This window comes from Scyliorhinus canicula, chromosome 4 (assembly GCF_902713615.1).
Source record: "Scyliorhinus canicula chromosome 4, sScyCan1.1, whole genome shotgun sequence".
NCBI classification, from domain to species: Eukaryota; Metazoa; Chordata; class Chondrichthyes; order Carcharhiniformes; family Scyliorhinidae; genus Scyliorhinus; species Scyliorhinus canicula.
In genome coordinates, this window is record NC_052149.1 from 208294313 (window position 1) to 208317753 (window position 23441).

General features: G+C 48.0%; 1 protein-coding gene across 6 annotated transcripts in view; it reads right to left on the bottom strand.

The window, feature by feature from the left end:
* The window catches only part of LOC119965344, a 164271-nt gene that overhangs the window by 127506 nt on the left and 13324 nt on the right, over positions 1-23441 (bottom strand). For 4 of the 6 annotated variants that reach the window (XM_038795976.1, XM_038795974.1, XM_038795973.1 and 1 more), the window contains exon 2: positions 1525-1587. In XM_038795976.1, the coding sequence (XP_038651904.1) occupies positions 1525-1558 (34 nt within the window). In that variant the 5' untranslated portion in view covers positions 1559-1587. The remainder of the gene's footprint in view (positions 1-1524; positions 1588-23441) is intronic. The other 2 variants (XM_038795979.1, XM_038795977.1) reach the window with 1 other exon arrangement.

Genomic DNA, 23441 nt, shown 5'->3' on the forward strand with positions numbered 1-23441 from the left:
GGTTGCTGTTCCCACTTTAAAAATCTGGCGCTCTGTGTCTATACTGATTAGAAAAAATATGGGTGAACAATTGGCCTGCGAGCACCTGACCGTCAGCCCCTGATAATGTGTGGAGCATTGGTTCTACAAGCATGAGCATCTCCCATTTTGGAGCTGTAAGTGTGTGCATAGTGTACAAAAGCTATGGGCTTAACTGAGCCCCATTTCGCACCCCAAAAGCTTTAGTACAGGAACTCTAGAAGAGGGATTCAGAAGCCTAGCAGTCAATTAAAGTTGTTTCTTCCAATTAAAGGTTGCTATGAGACGAACCCAAACCGCTTACCATTATGGATGGATTATGCTGTCTGATTACGTAAAAAATATTAGGAGTTTTTCTGACAGCCTGGTCTTCATCGACGAGTTAAAAACCTGTTACGGTCCTTGAAGCATCTGTTTACACTCAATAACATGGTCGCATAACAAAATAGGTGGAAAAAAAGGGTTCTGCTCTGTGAAACTAAGTGTAGAAGATATTACCTTTTTGGCATTCGAAAGAGATTTTCAGAACTGAGGAGTTATCTGAAAGAGAGTGATGAGTGACAGATGGAACATTAAGAAAAGATAAGTGCTTGATCTGATAGAAACAAGTAGATCATAGATTACTGAAACAGGTCATGTTTCTAAGAAAACAGCGGAAAAACCACATCAGAGTTGAGGCGAATTATTCCGGACAGAAATTTCTCCTGATATACGCAGATATACACTCAGCTTGGGCCGCAGCAACCCAAACATATAAAACTGGGCATTTGGACAGAAATTAGTTCAGCCTGTAGCTCAAAATGCTTGTAAGCATTCTCAATATTTTAAGTGTATTAATTGAACCTTGTACTCATTAAGTCCTCACTCAAAGAACTGGACACACCCTCCGTACTGACGCTTTTAAAATAGCTTTCTTTACAATGTTTTTTTACCAACAATGCAGACTCAGGGATTAATTGCTTCATTACATTGCTCACACATTCTCAGAGGCACATGAGGGGAGGGTAACAGAGGGAGGTGAAGCTAACAGCGAGAGAGGGGAGTGTAATGGTAAGAGGGGGGAGGATAATGATGGGAGGGTAACAGAGGGAGGGGAAGCTAACAGTGAGAGAGGGAATGACAACAGTGAGACAGATGAGGGTAACAGTGGGGGCGGAGGGTAACAGTGGCGGGGAGTATAACAGTCAGAGGGGAGGAAAACAATGGGAGTGTGTTAACAGAGAGAGGGGAGGTTATAGACAGAGAGGGGGTAATATTGAGAGAGGTGGGTAACAGTGAGAGAGGAGGCTAACAGTGAGAGAGGAGGCTAACAGTGAGAGAGGAGGCTAACAGTGAGAGAGGAGGGTAACAGTGAGAGAGGAGGCTAACAGTGAGAGAGGAGGCTAACAGTGAGAGAGGAGGCTAACAGTGAGAGAGGAGGGTAACAGTGAGAGAGGAGGGTAACAGATGGGAAGGCAACAGTGAGATGGGAAGGTAATAGTGTGAGAGGGCATGATAATATTATACCTTTGTATTTGTTATAAAACACACCTGACTTCATCTTAAGGTCACTCCAAGGTTCAGCTTCACCTGTAATCAGCAGAATTTTACAAAATAAATGTAATGTTCATTCTCCTGAAGGTTTACATGTACCTTAAAAATATCAGTTTCTGATATCGCATACCCCTCCTTCCTACTGTGCTACCGTGGGGTGGCACAATAGCACAGTGGTGAGCACTGTTGTTTCACAGCTCCAGGGTCCCAGGATCGATTCCCGGCTTGGGTCACTGTCTGTGCGGAGTTTGCACGTTCTCCCCATGTCTGCGTGGGTTCCTCCAGGTGCTCCAGTTTTTTCCCATAGTCCAAAGATGTGCAGGTTAGATGGATTGGCCATGCTAAATTGCCCATAATGTCCAAAAAAAAAGGTTAGGAGGCGTTACTGGGTTACGGGGATAGGGTGCTCTTTCCAAGGACTGGTGCAGACTCAATGGACCGAATGGTCTCCTTCTGCACTGTAAATTCTATGATTTTATGAGTCTATGATCTGCCTGTAATATCAGTCTCTGTGAAATTGTTGGTTAAATTCAGGTATTTGAGAAAAAATGACTCACATTTCTTCAGAACCTCTCACTATCTCAGGGCATCTAAAAGTGTTTTACAGCCAATTTACAGTCCAATTTTGAAATACATTGTTGTAATACAGGGAAGGTGAAAGCCAATTTGCACCCAGCAATGAGATAAAATGACCAGATAATCCATTTTAAAATATATTGTGCGAAGGATAAGTATTAGTTAGGAGAGCAGGAGAACTTCTATGGTCTTCCTCGGATATGTCAAAGGATCTTTTATATCCACTGAGAGGCCAAACTGAATCTCAGTTTAACCCTTTATCCAAAATATGTCTCCCAGGATTGCAGTATTCCAACACCACTGTAAAAAGGGAGCAGTGGCATAGTCGTTTTTGAGTCATAGATGTTTACAGCATGGAAACAGGCCATTTGGACCAGCTTGTCCATGTCGGCTAGTTTCTATCACTAAGCTAGTCCCACTTGCCTGCATTTGGCTCATATTCCTCTATGCCCACCCTACTCAAACTAATTGTTTTTTAAAGGAAATAAAATATACACGCCTCAACCGATGCCTCAGGCAGCTCATTCCAGATGCTCACCACCCTCTCTGTGAAAACATTTCCCCTCTGGTCTCTTTTGTATCTCTCACCTCTCAACTGAAACCTATGCCCTCTAGTTCTAGGCTCCTCTACCTTTGGGAAAAGATGTTGACTATCTACCTTATCTATGCCCCTCATTATTTTATAGACCTCTATAAGATCACCCCTGAGCCCCTTACACTCCAGGGAAAAAAATCCCAGCCTATACAGCCTCTCCTTATAACTCAGACCATTAAATCCTGGTAGCATCCTCGTAAATCTCTTCTGTAGTTTAACAATATCCTTCCTATGGGGTTCCGGTGGCGGCGATGACGTAGGAAGCCGCACATTTGGGAGCTCCCGTTTCAAACGGATTTTTCGGCTCTTTTTAGTGCCCAAAACGGAAATTTTTCGACGTCTCCCAGTGGGAGAAGGTGTGCTGATCGACTTTCCCCGCAGTTCATGACTCGAACTCGGAGTGGAAAGGGGGAAAAAAACGGCAGCAGCTCCCCAGAAAAAACAGGGGAAGGAATCCAAGATGGCGGCCGGCGGAGCTCCAGAGGAGTGGAAGCAGTGGGCCCTGGAGCAACAAGCTGCTCTCCTGCGCTGTTTTGCAGATTTCAAGGCTGAGGTACTGAGCTCTCTGCAGGAAACAAACAAAAGGCTCTCGGAGATTCAGACGACCCAGGGTGCTGCCATCAAGGAGTTGCAGACGCAGGCCACTGAACGAGAGGAAGAGGCCGGGATCCTCGTGAGTAAGGTGGAGGGACACGAGGCACTCCACAAGAAGTGGCAGGACCGCTTCGAGGAACTTGATCACCGCATGAGGTGGAAAAATCTGCGGATCTTGGGCCTTGCGGAGGGGCTGGAGGGGTCGGACCTGACAACCTACATGGCTGCGATGCTAAACTCGCTAGTGGGGGCCGGGTCTTTCCATCTGCCCTTGGAGCTGGAGGGAGCACACAGAGTACTGGCCAGGAGGCCTAAGGAGAATGAACCTCCGCGTGTGGTGCTGGTGAGGTTCCATCGGTCCAGTGATCGGGAGTGTGTGCTGCACTGGGCCAAGAAGGTGAAGAGCAGCAACTGGGAGAATGGGGTAGTACGGATCTACCAGGATTGGAGCGCGGAGGTGGCTAAGCGGCGGTCCGGGTTTAATCGGATGAAAGAGGTGCTTTACAAGAAGAAGATTAAGTTCGGAATGTTGCAGTCTGCGCGCCTGTGGGTAACTTATTCGGACCGGCATTATTATTTCGATTCCCCGGAGGAGGCGTGGGCCTTCGTGCAGACGGAGAAACTGGACTTGAACTAGGGGTTGGGGGTTGCGGGGTCGGTTGTAATACTTTATTGCTGGATTCTGCTGTTGCTGTGTTCTCTTTTTCTGTACTTTTACAATTTTGATATGGTTATTTATGGGGGTGTTGTTCTGTTATGTGTTTTTGCTGTGGGGCATTGTTTGAGTTTTGTATCTTGCGGGGAGGGTTGGGGGGGTTTGTTGTATTCTATGTCGGTTTGGGGGTATGGAATGGGGCTGGTATTTGGGAGCTGCGTCAGAAGGGTGTGGTGGGGCAGTGCAAAAGCGCGGGCTTTCCTCTGGTTTCCCGCGCTGTGGGGCTGGGGGGTGGAGACGATGACGGGGGGAGGCGGGGCCTTAACTGGTTCTTCCCCGCGCTGGAGCGGTGCCAAGGGATAGGATGGGGGATGATCCCACTTTGGGAGGGGTCGGGTTATTGGCGGGAGTTTCCGGGGTCAGCAGAAGTTAGCTGACCCACGGAAGTACAATGGAGGACGGTTCACGGCTAGGAGGGTTCCTAGCCTGGGGGGGGGGGGGGGGGGGGGGGGGGGGGAGGGAGGGAGGGGTGGAAAGGGGAATACCAGGTTGCTGCTGGCAGGGTCAGGATGGAGCTGGTGGGGGCCGGGGGGACAGAGGTGAGATGTTGTCGCTGTGGGGACTGGGTCGGGCAGGGGGTGCTGGCCTGGGGCGGGCAGTCGACGGGCTTTGGCTAGTCGACGGGGGAGGGGGGCGGGACGCCCTCTGATCCGGTTGGTCACCTGGAATGCGAGAGGATTGAATGGGCCGGTGAAGCGGTCGAGGGTACTGGCTCACCTGAAGGGGCTAAAGGCAGATGTGGCAATGCTTCAGGAGACCCACCTGAAGGTGGCGGATCAGGTCCGTCTGAGGAAGGGATGGGTGGGGCAGGTTTTCCACTCTGGGTTGTGAAGAACCAGGGAGTGGCGATTCTGGTGGGGAAAAATGTGTCGTTTGAGGCATCGGAGGTGGTGGCGGATAAGGGGGGTAGGTATGTTATGGTTAGGGGCAGGCTACAAGGAGAGAAGGTGGTACTTGCTAGTGTGTGTGCCCCAAATTGGGATGACGCGGGCTTTATGAGGCGTATGTTGGGACGGGTCCTGGATCTAGAGGCGGGAGGTCTGATCATGGGGGGGGGACTTCAATACGGTGTTGGATCCTTCACTGGATTGGTCCAGCTCTAGGACGGGTAGGAGGCTGGCGGCGGCCAAGGTATTGAGAGGCTTTATGGACCAGATGGGTGGGGTGGATCCATGGAGGTTTGTGAGGCCGAGGGCACGGGAGTACTCTTTCTTCTCCCACGTACATAGGGTCTACTCTAGGATAGACTTCTTCGTGGTGAGTAGGGGACTGATTCCGAGAGTGGAGGAGGCCGAGTATTCGGCCATTGCAATCTCCGACCACGCTCCGCATTGGATGGAGTTGGAGATGGGGGAGGTGCGGGACCAGCGCCCGTTGTGGCGGTTGGATGTGGGGTTGTTGACGGAGGAGGAGGTCTGTAGGAGGGTCCGGGCAAGCATTGAGGGGTACCTCGAGGTGAATGATACAGGGGAGGTTCAGGTGGGGGTGGTCTGGGAAGCCCTGAAAGCAGTGATTCGTGGGGAGCTGATATCCATCCGGGCACACAGGGAGAGGAACGAGAGGAATGAGAGGGATAGACTGGTGGGAAGGATACTGGAGGTAGACAGGAGGTACGCAGAGGCACCAGAGGAGGGACTGTTTGGGGAGAGGCGCAGCCTGCAGGCTAAATTTGATTTGCTGACCACTAGAAAGGCGGAGGCACAGTGGAGGAAGGCACAAGGGGCAGTGTACGAACATGATGAAAAGGCGAGTAGGATGCTGGCTCATCAGCTCCGCAAGCGGGATGAGGCAAAGGAAATTGCTGGAGTGAGAGACAAGAGTGGGAATGTGGTGCGGAAGGGGGTAGAGGTGAATGAGGTCTTCAAGGACTTTTACGGGGAACTGTACCGGTCGGAGCCAACGGGGGAGAGGAGGGGAATGAAAAGGTTTCTCGACGGGCTATCTTTCCCGAAGGTGCAGGAGGAGCAGGTGGAGGGGTTGGGGGCGCCGATTGAGCTGGAGGAGCTAGTTAAGGAGATCCGGCAGATGCAGTCAGGGAAGGCACCGGGGCCGGATGGGTTACCGGTGGAATTTTATAAAAAGTTTGTGGACCTAGTGGGCCCCTTGCTGGTGCGGACACTTAATGAAGCGTGGGAAAGGGGGACTTTGCACCCGACGATGTCGCGGGCGCTGATCTCGTTAATCTTAAAGAGGGACAAGGACCTCCAGCAGTGTGGTTCATACAGGCCCATATCTCTCCTTAATGTGGATGCCAAGGTGCTGGCAAAAATCCTGGCCACCAGGATTGAGGACTGTGTGCCAGGGGTTGTACACGAGGACCAGACAGGTTTTGTGAAGGGAAGGCAGCTGAACACGAATGTACGAAGATTGTTGAATGTCATCATGATGCCGGCGATTGAGGGGGAGGCAGAGATAGTGGTGGCACTGGATGCGGAGAAGTCCTTCGATAGAGTGGAGTGGGGGTACTTATGGGAGGTGTTGGGGAGGTTTGGATTTGGTGAAGGGTTTATTAGATGGGTGAGGCTGCTATATGAGGTCCCGATGGCGTGCGTGGCCACGAATGGGAGGAGGTCGGAGTACTTCCGGCTTTACCGAGGGACCAGGCAGGGTTGCCCCCTGTACCCCTTGTTGTTTGCACTGGCAATCGAGCCGCTGGCGATGGCGTTGAGGGATTCAGAGAGGTGGAGAGGTTTAGTGCGAGGTGGGGAGGAACATAGGGTGTCGTTGTATGCCGGTGACCTGTTACTGTATGTGGCGGACTCTGTGGGAGGGATGCCGGGGGTGATGGAGCTGCTAGCTGAGTTTGGGACCTTTTCAGGATTTCAACTAAATTTAAGCAAGAGTGAGGTGTTTGTGGTGCACCCTGGAGACCAGGAGGAAGGAATTGGTAGGCTCCCGCTTAGGCAGGCAGGGGAGAGTTTTAGGTACCTGGGGGTGCAGGTGGCTAGGGACTGGGGGACTCTTCACAAACATAATTTCACCAGACTTGTAGATCAAATGGAGGAGGAGTTCAAGAGGTGGGACATGCTGCCCTTGTTGTTGGCGGGGAGGGTGCAGTCCGTCAAAATGACGGTGCTTCCGAGGTTCTTGTTCCTCTTTCAGTGCCTGCCCATCTTCATCCCCAGGGCCTTCTTTAGGAGAGTGACTAGCAGTATCTTGAGCTTTGTGTGGGCACATGGGACTCCGAGAGTGAAGAGGGTTTTCCTGGAGCGAGGGAGGGATAGAGGCGGGCTGGCGCTGCCCAACCTTTTGGGGTACTATTGGGCGGCCAATGTGTCAATGGTGCGTAAATGGGTGATGGAGGGGGAAGGGGCGGCGTGGAAAAGAATGGAGATGGCGTCATGTAGAGGTACGAGCCTGGGTGCCATGGTAACGGCGCCGTTGCCGCTCTCCCCTAAGAGGTTTACCACGAGCCCGGTGGCGGCGGCGACCCTAAGAATCTGGGAACAGTGGAGACGGCATAGGGGGGAAACAGGGGGCTCGATGGAGGCTCCACTGGGTGGCAATCATCGGTTCATCCCGGGGAAGAAGGATGGGGGATTTAGGGGGTGGCAAAGGGTGGGCATCAGTAAATTGAGGGACCTGCTTATTGGCGGGAGGTTTGCGGGCCTGGGGAACTGGAAGATAAATTTGGGCTTCCCCAAGGGAACATGTTCAGATACTTGCAGGTAAAGGCGTTTGCTAGGTGACAGGTAGAGGGATTCCCTTTGCTGCCCTCGTGGGGGACGATGGACAGAGTGCTTTCGGGGGTGTGGGTCGGAGAGGGGAAGGTGTCTGACATCTATAAGGTAATGCAGGAGGTGGAGGAGTCATCAGTGGAGGAGCTGAAGGCTAAATGGGAGGGGTAACTTGGGGAGCAGATAGAGGACGGAACTTGGGCGGCTGCCTTGGAGAGAGTCAACTCTTCCTCTTCATGTGCGAGGCCTAGTCTCATCCAATTTAAGGTGCTGCATCGGGCCCACATGTCCGGGACTAGGATGAGTAGGTTCTTTGGGGGTGAGGACAGGTGCTCCAGGTGTTCGGGGAGTCCAGCGAATCATGCCCATATGTTCTGGGCATGTCCGGCACTGGAAGAATTCTGGAAGGGGGTGGCGGGGACGGTGTCGAGGGTGGTTGAATCCAGGGTCAAACCAGGGTGGGGACTCGCGATTTTCGGAGTTGCGGTGGAGCCGGGAGTGCAGGAGGCGAAAGATGCCGGTGTTCTGGCCTTTGCGTCCCTAGTAGCCCGGCGGAGGATCTTGCTACAGTGGAAGGATGCTAGGCCCCCAAGTGTGGAGACCTGGGTCAATGACATGGCGGGATTTATAAAGTTGGAAAGGGTTAAATTTGCCCTGAGAGGATCAGTACAAGGGTTCTATAAACGGTGGCAGCCTTTTCTGGACTTCCTGGCTCAAAGATAGGTATCTTGGGGGGGGGGGCAGAAGGGGGGGTGTTCCTAACTATAGTTTCTATTTTTAACACTGGGTTAACTTAAGTTGTTGTTAATATGTTGGGTTGTTCATTGAGGAGGGGCGAAGGTTTATGTTTGTTGTTATTACTGTTATCGTTGGTATTTTAGTATGGTTTGATGTTGTTGTGTAAATTCAAAATCTTTCAATAAAAATTATTAAAAAAAAAACAATATCCTTCCTATAATCAGGTGACCAGAACTGAACACAATATTCCATGTGTGGTCTTACTAATGTATTGTACAACTTCAACAAGATGTCCCAACTCCTGTATTCAATATTTTGACCAATAAAATCTAGCATGCTGAATGCCTCTTCACCACCCTGTCCACCTGCGACTCCACCTTTAAGGAGCTATGAACCGGTACCCCCTAAATCTCTTTTTTCTGTAACTCTCCCCAACCCACTACCATTGACTGAGTAGGTCCTGCCCTGATTTGATCTCCAAAATGCATCACCTCAAATTTATCCAAATTAAACTCCATCTGCCATTCATCAGCCAACTGGCCCAATTAGTCAAGATCCTGTTGCAATCTTATTTAACCTTCTTCACTATCCACTATACCACCAACCTTGATGTCATCTGAAAACGTACGAACCATGACTCCTACATTCTCATCCAAAAGACTAATATATATAACAAATAACAGTGGACCCAGCACCGAGCCCTGAGGCACACTGCTGGTCACAGGTCTCCAGTTTGAAAAACCACCCTCCACAACCAACCTTTGGCTTTGGTCACCAAGCCAATTTTTAAATCTAATTGGCTACCTCACCCTGGATTCCATGAGATTTAACCTTTTGCAACAAGCTATCATGCGGCACCTTGTCAAAAGCCTTGCTAAAGTCCATGCAGACAACGTTGACTGCACTGCCCTCATCTACCTTCTTGGTTACCCCATCAAAAATCTCAATCAAATTCGTGAGACGTGACTTTCCCCTTACAAAGCCATGTTGACTTTCCCTAATTAGCCCTTGCCTGTCTAAATGCCTGTAGATCCTGTCCCTCAGAATACCTTCTTACAATTTACCCACTGCAGAAGTAAGGCTAACCGGTCTGTCATACCCAGGCTTATTCCTACAGCCCTTTTAAACAAGGGCACAACATTTGCTACCATCCAATCTTCAGGTACCTCTCCTGTGGCTGCCGATGATTCAAATATCTCAGCTAGGGAGCCGGCAATTTTCTCCCTAGCCTCCCACAATGTTCTGGGATACATTTAATCAAGTCCCAGGGATTTATCTATCTTGATGCACTTTAATACCTCCAGCACCTCCTTCTCTGTCATATGTTGGTTTAATGGACTAGTAGCCCAGAGACCTGGACTAATAATCTGGGGAAAAAATGTTAAATCCCACTGCCAGTGCTGTTGTAGAATTTAAATTTAGTTAATGAAATAAGTCTGGAATAAAAGACATGTATCTACAATTTTTAATTTTTTTTTAATAAATATTTTTATTCTCCATTTTCACATTTTCTTCAGAATTTACACCCCACCAACAAACAGTAAACGGTAACAAATACAATGTCAATCCCCTTATCAACAACAAAGATCCCATCCTCCCATCCCCCCCAAACAACAACCCACCTGACAATATAAGCATCAAATAGAACAAACCCTCGCAAAGTGGAAAAAAAATGGAAAAACGAATCAGGAATCGTCTATGGTCATCATTGACATATACAGTCCATCCCCCAACCTCCCCCTCAATACCATCCAATCCCCGAAAGGGTACTGTGAATGACACCCATGAATTATAGACACCCCCCCACCGATGGCCACCTCACTCCCGTTCACTGGCTGGCTTAAACCGGCCAGCGTGGAGGCCCCCGCCCAGGTCTCCTTCCCCCATGCTCGGTCCGAGGAAAACCAAGAAATCCCCTTTCACACACAATCCCCGCATACACACCCAAGCCCCAAAGAACCATCATTGCAAATGAAAGTCCCATCTCTTCCCATGTCCAAATATATACAGCGTCAACTCATTTAGTACATACACAAACACACAGTGAAAAAATAAAGTTACATGAGGCTACATCGGTATACTACCATTTCTCAATTCTGCCACAGTCTTTCTGCCTTCGCAATCTCCTCCACTGCTTCCGCCGTCCCAAAATAAAAGTCCTTAGATTTGTAGGTCACAATCAACTCAGATGGATGTATAGGCCGCACTGCACCTGGCTGATGTACAGTGCTTTCTTCACCTGGCTGAAGGCTGCCCGCCTCAACGCCAGCTCCACCGTAAAGTCCTGGATATGCATATACCAGCTCCAGCCAACTGCACCACCCACTTCTGCATTTCCCAGCACAGGACTTTCTCCTTCACGCTATATCTACAGAAACACAGAGTTACTACTCTTGGCGGCTCACTCGCCTTTGCTATAGGCCTCCAGGACCGATGAGCCCGATCCAGTTCATATCGGAAGGGATTGTCCCCCTCCCCCAATACCTTCGCCAACATCGTGGCAAAATACTCCGTCGACCTCGGGCATTCTACCCCTTCATGCAGACCCACAACCCTCAGATTCTGTCGCCTGGATCTGTTTCCAAGGTGTTGCATTTTGGCTTGCAGGCCCTTGTTGGTTTCTATCACCTTCCCCATGGAGGTGAGTTGATCACTGTGCTGCGATAATGCCTCTTCCACTTCCTTCAGTGTCTCACCCTGCTCCTGCACCTCCGCCGCTGTGCTTGATACCGCCGCCCTCACCGGGGCAATCGCCTCCTCCACCAGCACTTTAATACCGCCCCCATCTCCTTCTTCATCGCTTCCATGTGTTTTGTGAACTGTTTTTCAAGGTTCACAGCAATCACCGTGGGCATGTCGTCTGCTGTGAGCGATGCGGCCTCCCCTGGTGCTCCAGCCTCCACTTTCCTTACAGTTTCTGCGCTGACTTTTTCACTCCCCGGTGGACTTCCGTTAACCCCCTTTGTCACGGCCGTTTTTCTCCCAAACTTGGACATTTCTCCTCCCTGTGCCTTCTTACAGCCTTTTCTGCCTCCATTGCCCCCGGGACCGGGTGTTAAAACTCCGAATTCCTATTCCCGAGTGGGAGCCCTCGAGTGTGCGGCTGCCTCCCGCCCGCCATCACCGGAAGTCCATGTATCTGTAGTTTTTATGTATTTATTTTTTATTAATCTCCAGGATGTGGGTGTCGCTAGCTGACTAGCATTTAGTGCCCTAGTTTCCCTTGAGCAGGTGGTGGTGAGCTGCCTTCTTGAATCGCTGCAGTCCATGTGGTGTAGATATACCCACAGCTCTGTGAGGGAGGGAGGAAGGTTTTGACCGAGCAACAGTGAAGGAACAGCGATATATTACGAAGTCAGTATGGTGAGGGACTTGGAGGGGAACTTCCAAGTGGTGGTGTTCCCAGCTATCGGCTGCACTTGCCCTTCCAGATGTAGGATTTGAGCACAAAATTGCTCAATGCTGCATTGCTGGTCCTGTTGTGGAGCACTAAACTAAGGCCTCTGTCTGTCCTTTCAGGTGGCTGCGTAGAGCCCATGATACAATTTGGGAACTTTGGCCAATATTTATTCATTGGACACCATCCAAATGGATTAGATGGCCATTCATCTAATAGGGAGATACACAAATTGGCTGCTTATTTTACCTACACAACAGTGGATTATACTGCAAAAGAATTTCATCGGCTGGTATCAATTTAGGAAATTGTGCATTCGCGAAAGCCACTATATAAGTACGTCTTTCTGTAAGAGATTCCACTTGTCTGTTCCTTATTTACTGTGAAATGGCTCAGTTATTCCTTAAATAACAAGTCTGAACTTCACTTGTTGATTAACTGCTCTTACTGCACCCTGATATATTTTGGCATTAACATTATGCACTCAAGGTTCCAACAAATTTAACCTTTCTTTTTATTAAAGAGAAACGCCGCTGAGAAATTACAGTAAGCCAGGAACTGGATCCTGTTGCACAAAGCAGGATTTGTTTCAAATAGGCTTTTCTGTAGTTTTAAGTGAGGCACATTAAAACCTTTTTAATTGGGTCATGCAACAGACTGAATTTCCTGAATATAGAAGAATACAGAAGCTGCTTGCTGTAATCAAATTCAATAACCTCTATTTGAGTCACCAATTAATTTATTGCACAGACTGAGTAAGCAGTGCTGTGCTCTCAATGCAGGTTCTCCATCCTGTGGTTTCATTACTTAAAAGTTCTCAGCAGGTGAAATAAAAAATACAGGAGCAGAAGTGTAAATATAAGTATTTCCTAGAGCTCAAGTCACGATAGAATGTGGGGTACAACTATTCGTGAATTTGATTTTTACATGCAAAACGTGCACATACAGGTAAGTTGTGGATCACGTATTCCGATAAAGACTCTGTCACAGTAAATGAAATCAGAAATGGTTGGAGCACTTAGAAAGATAGACAAAGTTTTGGTGGAGAGCAGCAAGTCAATCTTCAGGCATTCTGTTCATTAGAAGGACTTGTGATGAAGGGTGAAACTGAGAGCGGAGCTGGGAGATAGAGCACGAGAAAGAATGGACTGAGAGCAGAGCAGGAAGGATAAAAGAGCGCGAGAAGGAGTGAGACTGAGAGTGCGAGAAAGCGCAAGAGCAAGCCTCTGAGCAGACCTGAGGATTGGGGTCAGTTTAGAATTCAGCAAAGGAAAACAAAGGAATTGATTAAGAAGGGGAAAATAAGGTATGAGAGTAAGCTTGTGAGGACATAAAAACTGACCGTAAAATGGCTGGTGAAGACAAATGCCCATTACAGTCAAAAACAGAGGAATTTATAATGGGTAAGAAAGAAATGGTTGACCAACCAAGTACAAACTTTAGTTCTGTCTTCACAAAGGGAGACACAGATAACACCCCAGAAATGTTGAGGAACTCAGGGTTTAATGAGAGGGAGAAACAGAAGGAAATCAGTATTAATAGGGAAACAGTGTTGGGGAAATTAGTTGGATTGAAGGTCGATAAATCCCTAGGTTATAGGGAGTACACAATAAATGGGGATATACTAAGAGAGGTATATGAAGTGAGGATCTTGGCATACAGGTATACAGGTCCCTAAAGGCAGCAGATCAAGTAGACAAGGTTGTAAAGAAGGCACAGGGAATGCTCTATTTCATTGGCAGAAATATCAGGCGGGATTCTCCCGAATCCCTGCGATGGCCTGACGCTGGCATAAAAAACGGTGCGAACCACTCTGGCATCAGGCCAACCGGACATTGCGGAATCCTTCGCATTTCGGGGGGCTAGGCTGGTGCCGGAGGGGTTGGCGCGGCGTCAGCTGGCGCCAAAGGACCGGCGCGAGTTAGCGCATGCGCAGAACCGCCGGTGTGGTTCCGCGCATGCGCAGATCGGCCGGCGTATTCTAGTGCATGCGCAGGGGGTGTCTTCTCTGCGCCGGCCATGGCAGAGCCCTACAGGGGGCGGCATGGAAGGAAGGAGTGCCCCCACAGCACAGGCCCGCCCGCAGATCGGTGGGCCCGATTGCGGGCCAGGCCACCGTGGGGGTCCACCCCGGGGCCGGATCCCCCAGCGCCCCCCCGAGGACCGCACCAGCTGGCCTACCAGCCAGGTCCCGCCGTGTGGGACCATGTCCAATCCATGCCGGCGGGACTGGCCAGACACCGACAGCCGCTTGGCCCATCGGGGCCCGGAGAATTGCCGGGGGGTCGGAGATATAGGGCGGGATTCTCCAACCCCCCGCTGGGTCGGAGAATCCCGGGGGGGCGGTGTGAATCCCGCCCCGCTGCTCCGACGCGGGCGGGGGTGGGGTTTCATCTGGCTGCAGCACAGGTTGGTATGGCAACTGCTCGGCCCAAGACCGTAGAAAACTACAAGAGAGTCGTGAACAGAGCCCAGTCCATCACGTGAACCTGCCTCCCGTCCATTGACTCTATCTACACCTCTCCTTTCTTGGGAAAGCGGGTGGCATAATCAAAGACCTGGGTTATTCTCTTTTCCAACCTCTTCCATTGGGCAGGAGATACTAAAGTCTGAAAATATACACTAACAGATTCAAAAACAGCTTCTTTCCCACTCTTACCAGACTCCTGTCTGACTCTCTAATGGACTGAACTGATCTCCCCACACATCTTCTCTACTGAGTAGCAATACGCTCTGTATGCTTCACCCGATATCTATGTCTATGTATTTCACTTTGTGTATTTATCATATGTCCTATGTTTTTCATATATGGAATGATCTGTCTGGACTGTACGCAGAACAATACTTTTCACCGTACCTCGGTACACGTGACATTAAATCCAAATCCAAATCCAAATTGAAGAAGTTGAGTGAATGGGATAAGCATGGCAGATGCAGTATAGTGTGATACACTTTGATATCTAGAATAGGAAGGCAAATTATCATCTGAATGGCTATAGACCTGGGTTCCTTGTACACTAGGTATGATGACCTTCAAAGCGAGAGGATTAAAGTACAGGAGCAGGGGTGTCTTGCTGCCAATTTATACAGGGTCTTGGTAAGACCACACCTGGGGTATTGTGTGCAGTTTTGGTCTCCTTATCTGAGGAAGGATGTTCTTGCTGCAGAGGGAGTACAGCAAAGATTTACCAGACTGATTCCCCGGATGGCGGGACTGACGCATGGGGAGTGATTGAGTCGGTTAGGATTAGATCCACTGGAGTTTAGAAGAATGAGGGTGGATCTCATAGAATCCAATAAAATTCTGACAGGACTAAACAAGGTAGGTGCAGGAAGGATGTTCCCGATGGTGGGGGAATCACAGTCTAACGATATGGGGTAAACCATTTAGGACTGAGATGAGGAGAAATTCCTTCACCCAGAGAGTGGTGAGCCTCAGGAATTCACTATCACAGGAAGCAGTTGAAGCCAAAACATTGCATCATTTCAATCAGCAGTTAGATATTGTTCTTGGGGCTAAAGGGATCAAAGGACATGGGGGGAAAGTGGGACCAGGTTACGGAATTGGGGATGATCAGCCATGATCCAAATGAATGGCGGAACATGCTCAATGGGGCTAAATGGCCTCCTCCTCCTATTTTCTGTGATTCTATGTTTTATTCAATCAAACATCCTGGGCAAAATTCTCCCAAAGGGAGACAAAGTGCCGACGCCGGAGTGAAATCCGGAGTGTTTCACTCCGGCGTCGGAGGCCGCTCCTCGCCCCCTATTCTCCCCCCCGGGGGGCTAGGAGCGGCGGCTTGTCAATCTCGCGCGCCGGGCCTTGACGCTTGCGTCAAAGCGGTGCCGCCTGAATGAAGCGGCCGGCGGTGCCTAAATGACGTCACCCGCGCATGCGCAGGTTGGCCGGTGCCAACCCACGCGTGCGCGGTTGCCGTCTTCCCTACCGCTGCCCCGCAAGACATGGAGGATTGCTCTTGCGGGGCGGCGGAGGGAAAAAAGTGCGTCTATCAGAGACGCCAGCCCGACGATTGGTGGGCACCGGTCGCGGTCCAGACCCCTCCTGAGCACGCCCCTGGTGCTCGATCCTCCCTCCGCCCCCCCACAGGCCCCACATGCAGCGGTCGCGCGATGTTCATGCCGGCAGCGACCAGGTGTGGTTGGCGTCGGATTCGGCAGGCCGCTCGGCCCATCCGGGCTGGAGATCGAGCAGCGATTTTCCGAGTGGCCTGTCGCAAAATGCGACACTCCATTTGGGGGGGGGGGGGGGGGGGGGGGGGGGGGGGGGTGGGAGAATCGCGTGGGGGTGCCAGGGTGGCATGGCGTGATTCGCCCGGCACTCCCGCGATTCTCCCAACTGGCGTGGGGGTCAGAGAATCGCGCCCCCTGTTTTCCCCAACCTCAATATTTAGGAGTTTCAAAAAAACTCTGTGTTTAATGTCACAGAGTTGCTGGCAGTCATGTCTAGGAGATGTATGGAGATGCTAGGATAATCTTGAAGGGATTGGCAACCCTAGAATCACTGGAAAAGGTGGGTTTTAGGAGATAGCAGGATTAAAGGAATGGCCACAAGTATGTGAATTGAAGCCCATGACCGGTTTGAGGTTTTATTTCTCGAAGCTGATGTAGAGGTCTTCTTTAGACACAAAGTTAATTCTGTCAAGTTGCTAAACCTCTTCAGTCGCCACCAAACTGCACAGTAATTCACTTTTACAGAACTTAAAACCCTAGATTTTAGTTTTAATTCAAGTCAGTGAGTGACTGGGATCCAGGTCGCAAATCTCACTCAGTGGTTATACTTTGGCCTGAAGGCTGTTACTGCTCCTTTGGAATGTACTTCAGAGTGAAAAGTTTAAGCTGCGGGAAAGTAACCGAGAAGTGTAAAGATTTTCAATAAAAAGAAAGGAAATGTCAAACTCAGAAGATAGAGAGAAAAGAGAATTGGATTGTCTTCAGCTTCGCTGCTTATATGATTCTCAGGACTAAACTTGCAAATTATGTTTGTATCTTTTACTCCCTGGAGAATGATCCACAAGTAATAATTTACAACCCTTGTAAATGTGGGATATAACCACCGGGATTAGTTCAAAAACTGTCAACATCGGGTGTTTTTTTTTGCCTTTCGAGTTTCTGTTTTGTTAACTTCTAGCCCAATCAGAAATTATCCCAAGCCAGTGGTGTTCGAGTCTAAAGGAAACAGAAAGAAATGTAACTTCTTGTGCTTACCAATGTTGCATTTGGGTCCGAAAAACAGCAGCAGGAATTAATTTGGTACACTTTCCTTTCCCAGCTCCAAATTTGATGACTAAATCAGAGCCTGTATACAATCATTTCCAGTCCCTGAAAGCTGTTTGCAGTCATGTGGAGTAAAGTCAATGTAAGTTAGATAAACAATACTGGTAAACAGGCACAAGGTAGGGTGGTTTGTCAGCGATTGCTATGCAGGCATATTGGAAAGGAATGTTGGCATAAATTTCATGAATAGCCCTAAGCATTCTTAGGCAATAAAGTCCGCTTAAATTCTTCTGTCTTTGCTAAGATTAAAATGACATTATACAGCTGTACCAATTGGAAGAATAAAACTACATGAAATTACACATACTTGGGAGAAATTATAAAGCAGTTGTCATGATATGCAGACATGCAGATAATGATATACAGACAGGCAGCTAATGAACACAGAGAACAGGACACGGCCAATGAGCAGGCAGGGCACTCAGGGGTGGTATCTCACTATAAAAGGCACAAGGCGCTCACACTCTGCCTCTTTCCACTGATGAACATCTACAGAGTGAGTCAGGGCGTATGTACAGTATCACGCCTCCAGCACGTGGCTCAGAGCTAGTCTGGTTCAGTCAGACAGAGTAACCACACTTAGGTTAGCAGAGTCAAACTCATAGAGAGCTGTGTGAGCTGTGCTACTAGTTCAATAAATCAGATTGAACTAACTTCAAGGTTTGGAGTGTATTTTGGTTAAAGCTGCATCCAGTTGCAGCCCGTGTTATCCCAAAGTACATAACACATCAGCAGTGACCTTTTGAAGAATTAATCAGAAACCGTGAGAGATTAGCCCAAATAATTTTTGCCATTGTCGAAGATTCTAACACATTACATCGGCTATTTAGCTTCTCAAGCGTGTTCCACTATTCAGTGAGATCATTGCTGATCTTTGACCTAACTCCATGTACCCACATTTATCCCGTACCATTTAATGCCTTTGGTAAAAAACAATCCTGTCAAATTCAGTTTTAAAATAGTTAAATTATGAGGTTTAGAAGATTGTTATATTTTGGGACAGTTAGCGGAATCATCTGCTCCAGGTCTAGGTTCTGTGAGGGGGGCAAGAAGGGAAACTGTTTTTCTCACAGAGCCCAGCGGGAAATCGTGCCGAATTGCACAATGCTGAGCGAATTAATTATGTAGTTGGGGGTTTCCCGACGTTTCTCATGGCTGGTTGGGCAGGATGTCACATGCGCTCCCATCATAATCAAGCGCCATATTTTAAAAGTGCTAGGACCCCACAAGACTTCATTCTCTTCCCCCGCCCTTTTGGCCTCTGAGACCCACCCCACCTCTTTGTCCCTCCTCTCTTCCCTAACTAGCACAAAGATCATCTATGTGCTCTATTACTTGCTGCAGCCGTACCCCTGCTTTTTGACGTGCCACCATCGCAAGACTTTGCCATCTGCTTCATGGGCCTCAAACTGCTCGGGGCCTCCATCCAAGCAAGTGCCCCCATGTGCATGCTACATTGGTCCTGTCCTGTGCTGGACCAGCGTCAAATCCCACTGGCGGAGTAGGTAATTTGATGAGTTTGTGGGTGTGAAGACAATTCCAATCAGGTGTTCATTTGAACCCTGGCTGTAGGATGCTTCCTCAGGAACTCTGGTGGAAATGGCAACCCACCATCATGGTCAGCAACACAATTTCCTTCCATCACTTTCACCATCAGGAAATCAATATTTGAGCTAATGTCATATTGATCAACTCTGCCACTGGTGGGAGGGGACAACTGCAACCTTTCAAGGTAAAATGAAGGCGGTCATGTGACCTGTTATGAATCCTGCTAAAGACACGCCTGGGTGGCATGGCTGCTAAGATTAAAGGGAAGCCTGAGTTGTTTTCTTGGAAAGAAGATGTAAAGAATTCACACTTGGCAATTGCAGCACAATTTGTCTTTACAGTGGTTAGACTACTAGTCTCCAAAGTCCCAGGAAACTTTTGAAAATGTTGAGTTGTAAACAGTAATGCTTCAAACTGTTTACTTACTTCCAAGATAAAATAGAGTTGTGGTTCCAAGGACAGCTAATCAGCATTTCTACCTGGATCTAAGGCCCATGTGCTTCACATTGCCATGGAGATGAGCTATGAGAGGGGAAAGGTTTCTAAGATATCCCTAAAAATCCCAGGCACAGGCAGTCTGCCAGGATTTTGGGGAGAAAGTAGCTGTAAGCTGAAATTCTCCATGCGCTGACAAAGCGAAAGAGAAATTCTCCGAGCTTTGACAAAAGGTCATCTGGAAGCGAAGCGTTAGCTCTTTTCTCTCCCTCCAGAAGCTGTCAGACCTGCTGAGATTTTCCAGCATTTTCTCTCTAGTTTCAGATTCCAGCCACCGCAGTAATTTGCTTTTATCCAGTGAAATTCTCTGTGGTTCGCTTGGCAGGAATAAAAGCCAGAGCCTTATACTTAGAGTAAATTATGAGGAGTTAAAATTAAGTTGGAAGATTTGGCTAGTTTGCTGGAGAGACCAAAATTCGATGAAAAGCCTCACAGTAAAGGACTGTTCTGAGGTTGCAAGATACAAGGTTGCATTAATTGCCGACCAAAAATAATGTTTAGTCAAGAACACTCTGAGTCTGTTCATCACAGTAAAACTATTCAAAAATCTTCTTTGTCATTCTTTTAGCTATCAACTGGACGTTCAAATTTCTTTATTTTCAAGTTATCAGCCTCTGTGCGGATTGTAACAGTACTAACATTTGATTAAGCATCAATTGGGTTTCAAACCTCTCCCACACACTTGTGTGAAGAACTGTTTCCTAATTTTATTTCTGTAAGATCTGGTTCTAAATTTTTCACTTTATTTCCGTTCCGATTATCCCCACCTCGCAGAAAGACATCCTCCCAACCTACCCCAATTTCCCCTTAATAACTTGAAAACATAACCCCTCCTTAAAGCGTAACACAGGAATCATTCTGGTTAACCTACAGTGCATTCCCTCATAAGCTAATATCCTTCCTGAAGTGTGGTGCCTGGTCACCGTACTCTAGGTGTCATCTTGCTCCACCATTGGACAGCTGAAGCATGACTTCTATCTCCTTATGTGCTGGTCCTCTAGGTATAAAGGTCAGCCCAGCAGTATCTTTGATTATCTTCTGAAACTGCTCATGATTTTTAAATGATTTAAATACCTGGGCCACCAAATCTTTTTGGACCTTGGCTGTTTCTAGTTTTAGAAAAGTACCAATTATAACCTTTTAAATTCCAAATGGGATGACCTTTCACATTGAAATCCCATTACAGCATCCAAATCACTCTTGGAGATTTTTCTTTTAAAGAAGAATATTATATCATTCAGTGCAAGGCAGTAACCTTATTTAATGTTTGGAAGATTCCATTATACCCAAGATACTTGTAATCACTTCCATTATATTAACTTTTTATCAAGTAGTGGAACAAATGTTTACGTTCCCTCACTGGTGGATTTGCAAGCAAGTGGATTGGCGGGGTTAAACTCTTCAGGTGGTCTTCCCACAAGCCTCTCCAAATCTCAGAACTCTATTTTTTTATGGTTGGGTGGGCAAGGCCTAGGCTGGCCTGTCCTTGCCCCAGTTAAGGTCGTTAGTGGTCAATTAATAACTACTTATGTGCCGGTTCCTGCCCAGTTTCAATTTTCAGGCCGGCAGATGGAGTTCGGGGCCAGGGAGGAAGTGTGGAAAATTACCTTGCTCAGACTTCTGGTGGGAAGGGGATGGCACCACCATTAATGGCCTCCTTTCAACATCAGGCACCACCCTGCCCCTCCCCCTCCCCCCCAAAAAAGATCTACATAGAACATAGAACAATACAGCACAGAACATGCCCTTCTGCCCTCGATGTTGTGCCGAGCAAGGATCACCCTACTCAAACCCACGTATCCACCCTATACCCGTAACCCAACAACCCCCCCCCCCCTTAACCTTACTTTTAAGGACACTACGGGCAATTTAGCATGGCCAATCCACCTAACCCACACATCTTTGGACTGTGGGAGGAAACTGGAGCGCCCGGAGGAAACCCACGCACACACGGGGAGGACGTGCAGACTCCGCACAGACAGTGACCCAGCCGGGAACCAAACCTGGGACCCTGGAGCTGTGAAGCATTTATGCTAACCACCATGCTACCATGCTGCCCCTAAAGGTGTCTTAAGGTGTCCCCTCACCCCGGCCCCCAGCCTCTCCATCAGCATCCCAGCACACCCCGACAACACTGCTCCCGCCCACCCCCCTAACCAACAGGCCTCATTGTCTCCTTGCCTGAAACCACTTACTTAGTCCTGGACTCCTGGACTGCCTGCAGTCCCAGTTCTGTCCACTACAGTTCCTGGTGCTGCTGGGGCTAGTGCGGCAGCAATCCGAGGCACACTTTCCTCTTGGGTGAGGGGCGGAAGTGCCATCTCCAGCCAATTAACTCTTCTAATGTCTGTGGGTAGTCAGTATCAGAGGCAATGCGTTCTCCGCAGACTTTTCTTGTAGTGGGCAGAGAAACCCTGTGTAGTAGTCACCACTAGCTGTATTATATGTATTACCGTAAGAGACATTTTCTAGAGGTACAAGGGTAAATCCCTGCCTGCTGGCTCTGCCCAGTAGGCGGCGTATAAATGTGTGTGCTCGCCGGTGTTGCAGCCATTCTTGTAGCAGCTACAGGAGGCACAACATCTTTGCTCAATAAAGCCTCAATTCTTCCACTACTCTCGTCTTTGTGGTAATTGATAGGGCATCACCCTGCCATCCAAAAATTCTGACCCTAAGTGTTTTCTGAAGCTTACATGATGCAGTCACAGATAATTTCAAAATTTACAAGTGGAAAGTGATGAAAATACTCAGCAGGTGTGGCAAATCTATGGAGCGAGAAACAGTTTGAATCTAATATGACTACTTCCAGTTTCATGGTTACCTAGTTTAATGTTCCCTGCACAAATTATTATTTTCACCTTTCCAAAAGGGGGTTCCCTGGGAATTTTTCTGGTCACCTTTGGCACTCTAAGCCTATATCGGACATGATACCACCCTTAGCCAAAACCCTCAGCACTTCCTAATGCCACATCCCTCTATATCCATCCTATCCACGTATTTGTTGAGATGTCTTTTGAACACCGTTAATGTATCTGCTTCCACAACCTTCCCTGGCAATGCGTTCCAGGCACTCACCTCTCTGCGTAAAAAAAACCCGCCTCACACATCTTCCCTAGGTGTTGCCCCATGGACCTTAAAGCTATTCCCCCTGGTGACTGGCCTCTCCACCTGGGAAAGAGTGCCTACCCATCCACCCTATCCATGCCCCTCATAATCTTGTAGACTTCTATCAGGTCACCTCTCAACCTCCATCTTCCTAATGAAAACAGTCCAAATCTATTCAGCATCTCCACATAGTTAACACCCTCTAGACCAGGGAACATCCTGGTAAACCTCCTCTGCACCCTCTCCAAAGCCTCCACTTCCTTCTGGTAGTGTGGCGACCAGAATTGTTCGCAATATTCAAAGTACGGCCTTACCAAGGTTCTACACAACTGTAGCATTTCTTACCAGTTTTTATATTCCTCAAGTTAGATAGTCAGGATTATTTGCTTAGTGATGATAATCTATGCCTGTAGTGGAAATGTCTCTAATTCCTTCTGTGTTAACATCCCCATCCCTTGATGCACACGACAACCATTGAAAAATACCAAAGTTAGTCAAAATTGGAATACAGCATCGGCAGCTTTTTTGCTTTGTTGGGAGCTGAAGCTCGTTTCAACATTCCAGTAAAATCTATTTAATGTAACAAGAAACCAACGACCCACCCTTCATATCTATAGAACCCTGTATTATGGTGACTGGTTTTACAGACCACACCTTTGTTTATTTCACTGCTAATAGTGTTTCTTTTTATCTCAGTACATTGAAATGTGCCTGAATTACCTAATCAAGGACACACCTTTTCATGTCTCACAATATCTATAACAATCTCTCAAAACAAGTATTTACATTTCTTGTCATTCATTTTGACCTTTGGGCGGCATGAAGTAATGAGGTTTCTGGGTTCATACTTGGAGCAGAGGTCAAAAGTCGAATTCCAATCCATCCAATGCTTCTCGTAAAGTCTTCTAAATCATAACATTTGGTTTGTCACACTGTCATTATTTAATATTTTGATTGATTCTATCAATTATTAAAAACCCACAGCATAAGAATAAGCTTAAACAAATCAAAAAATTGGATCATATGAGCTTGTATTGTCTCACAGTGTATTTTCTCTACTGCATACTAACAACATAAAAGCATTTGCTACATGATCTGATGAAATTGGACATCTCTAGAAGCTTAAAATACAAGATTTCATTGTGTACAATTCAA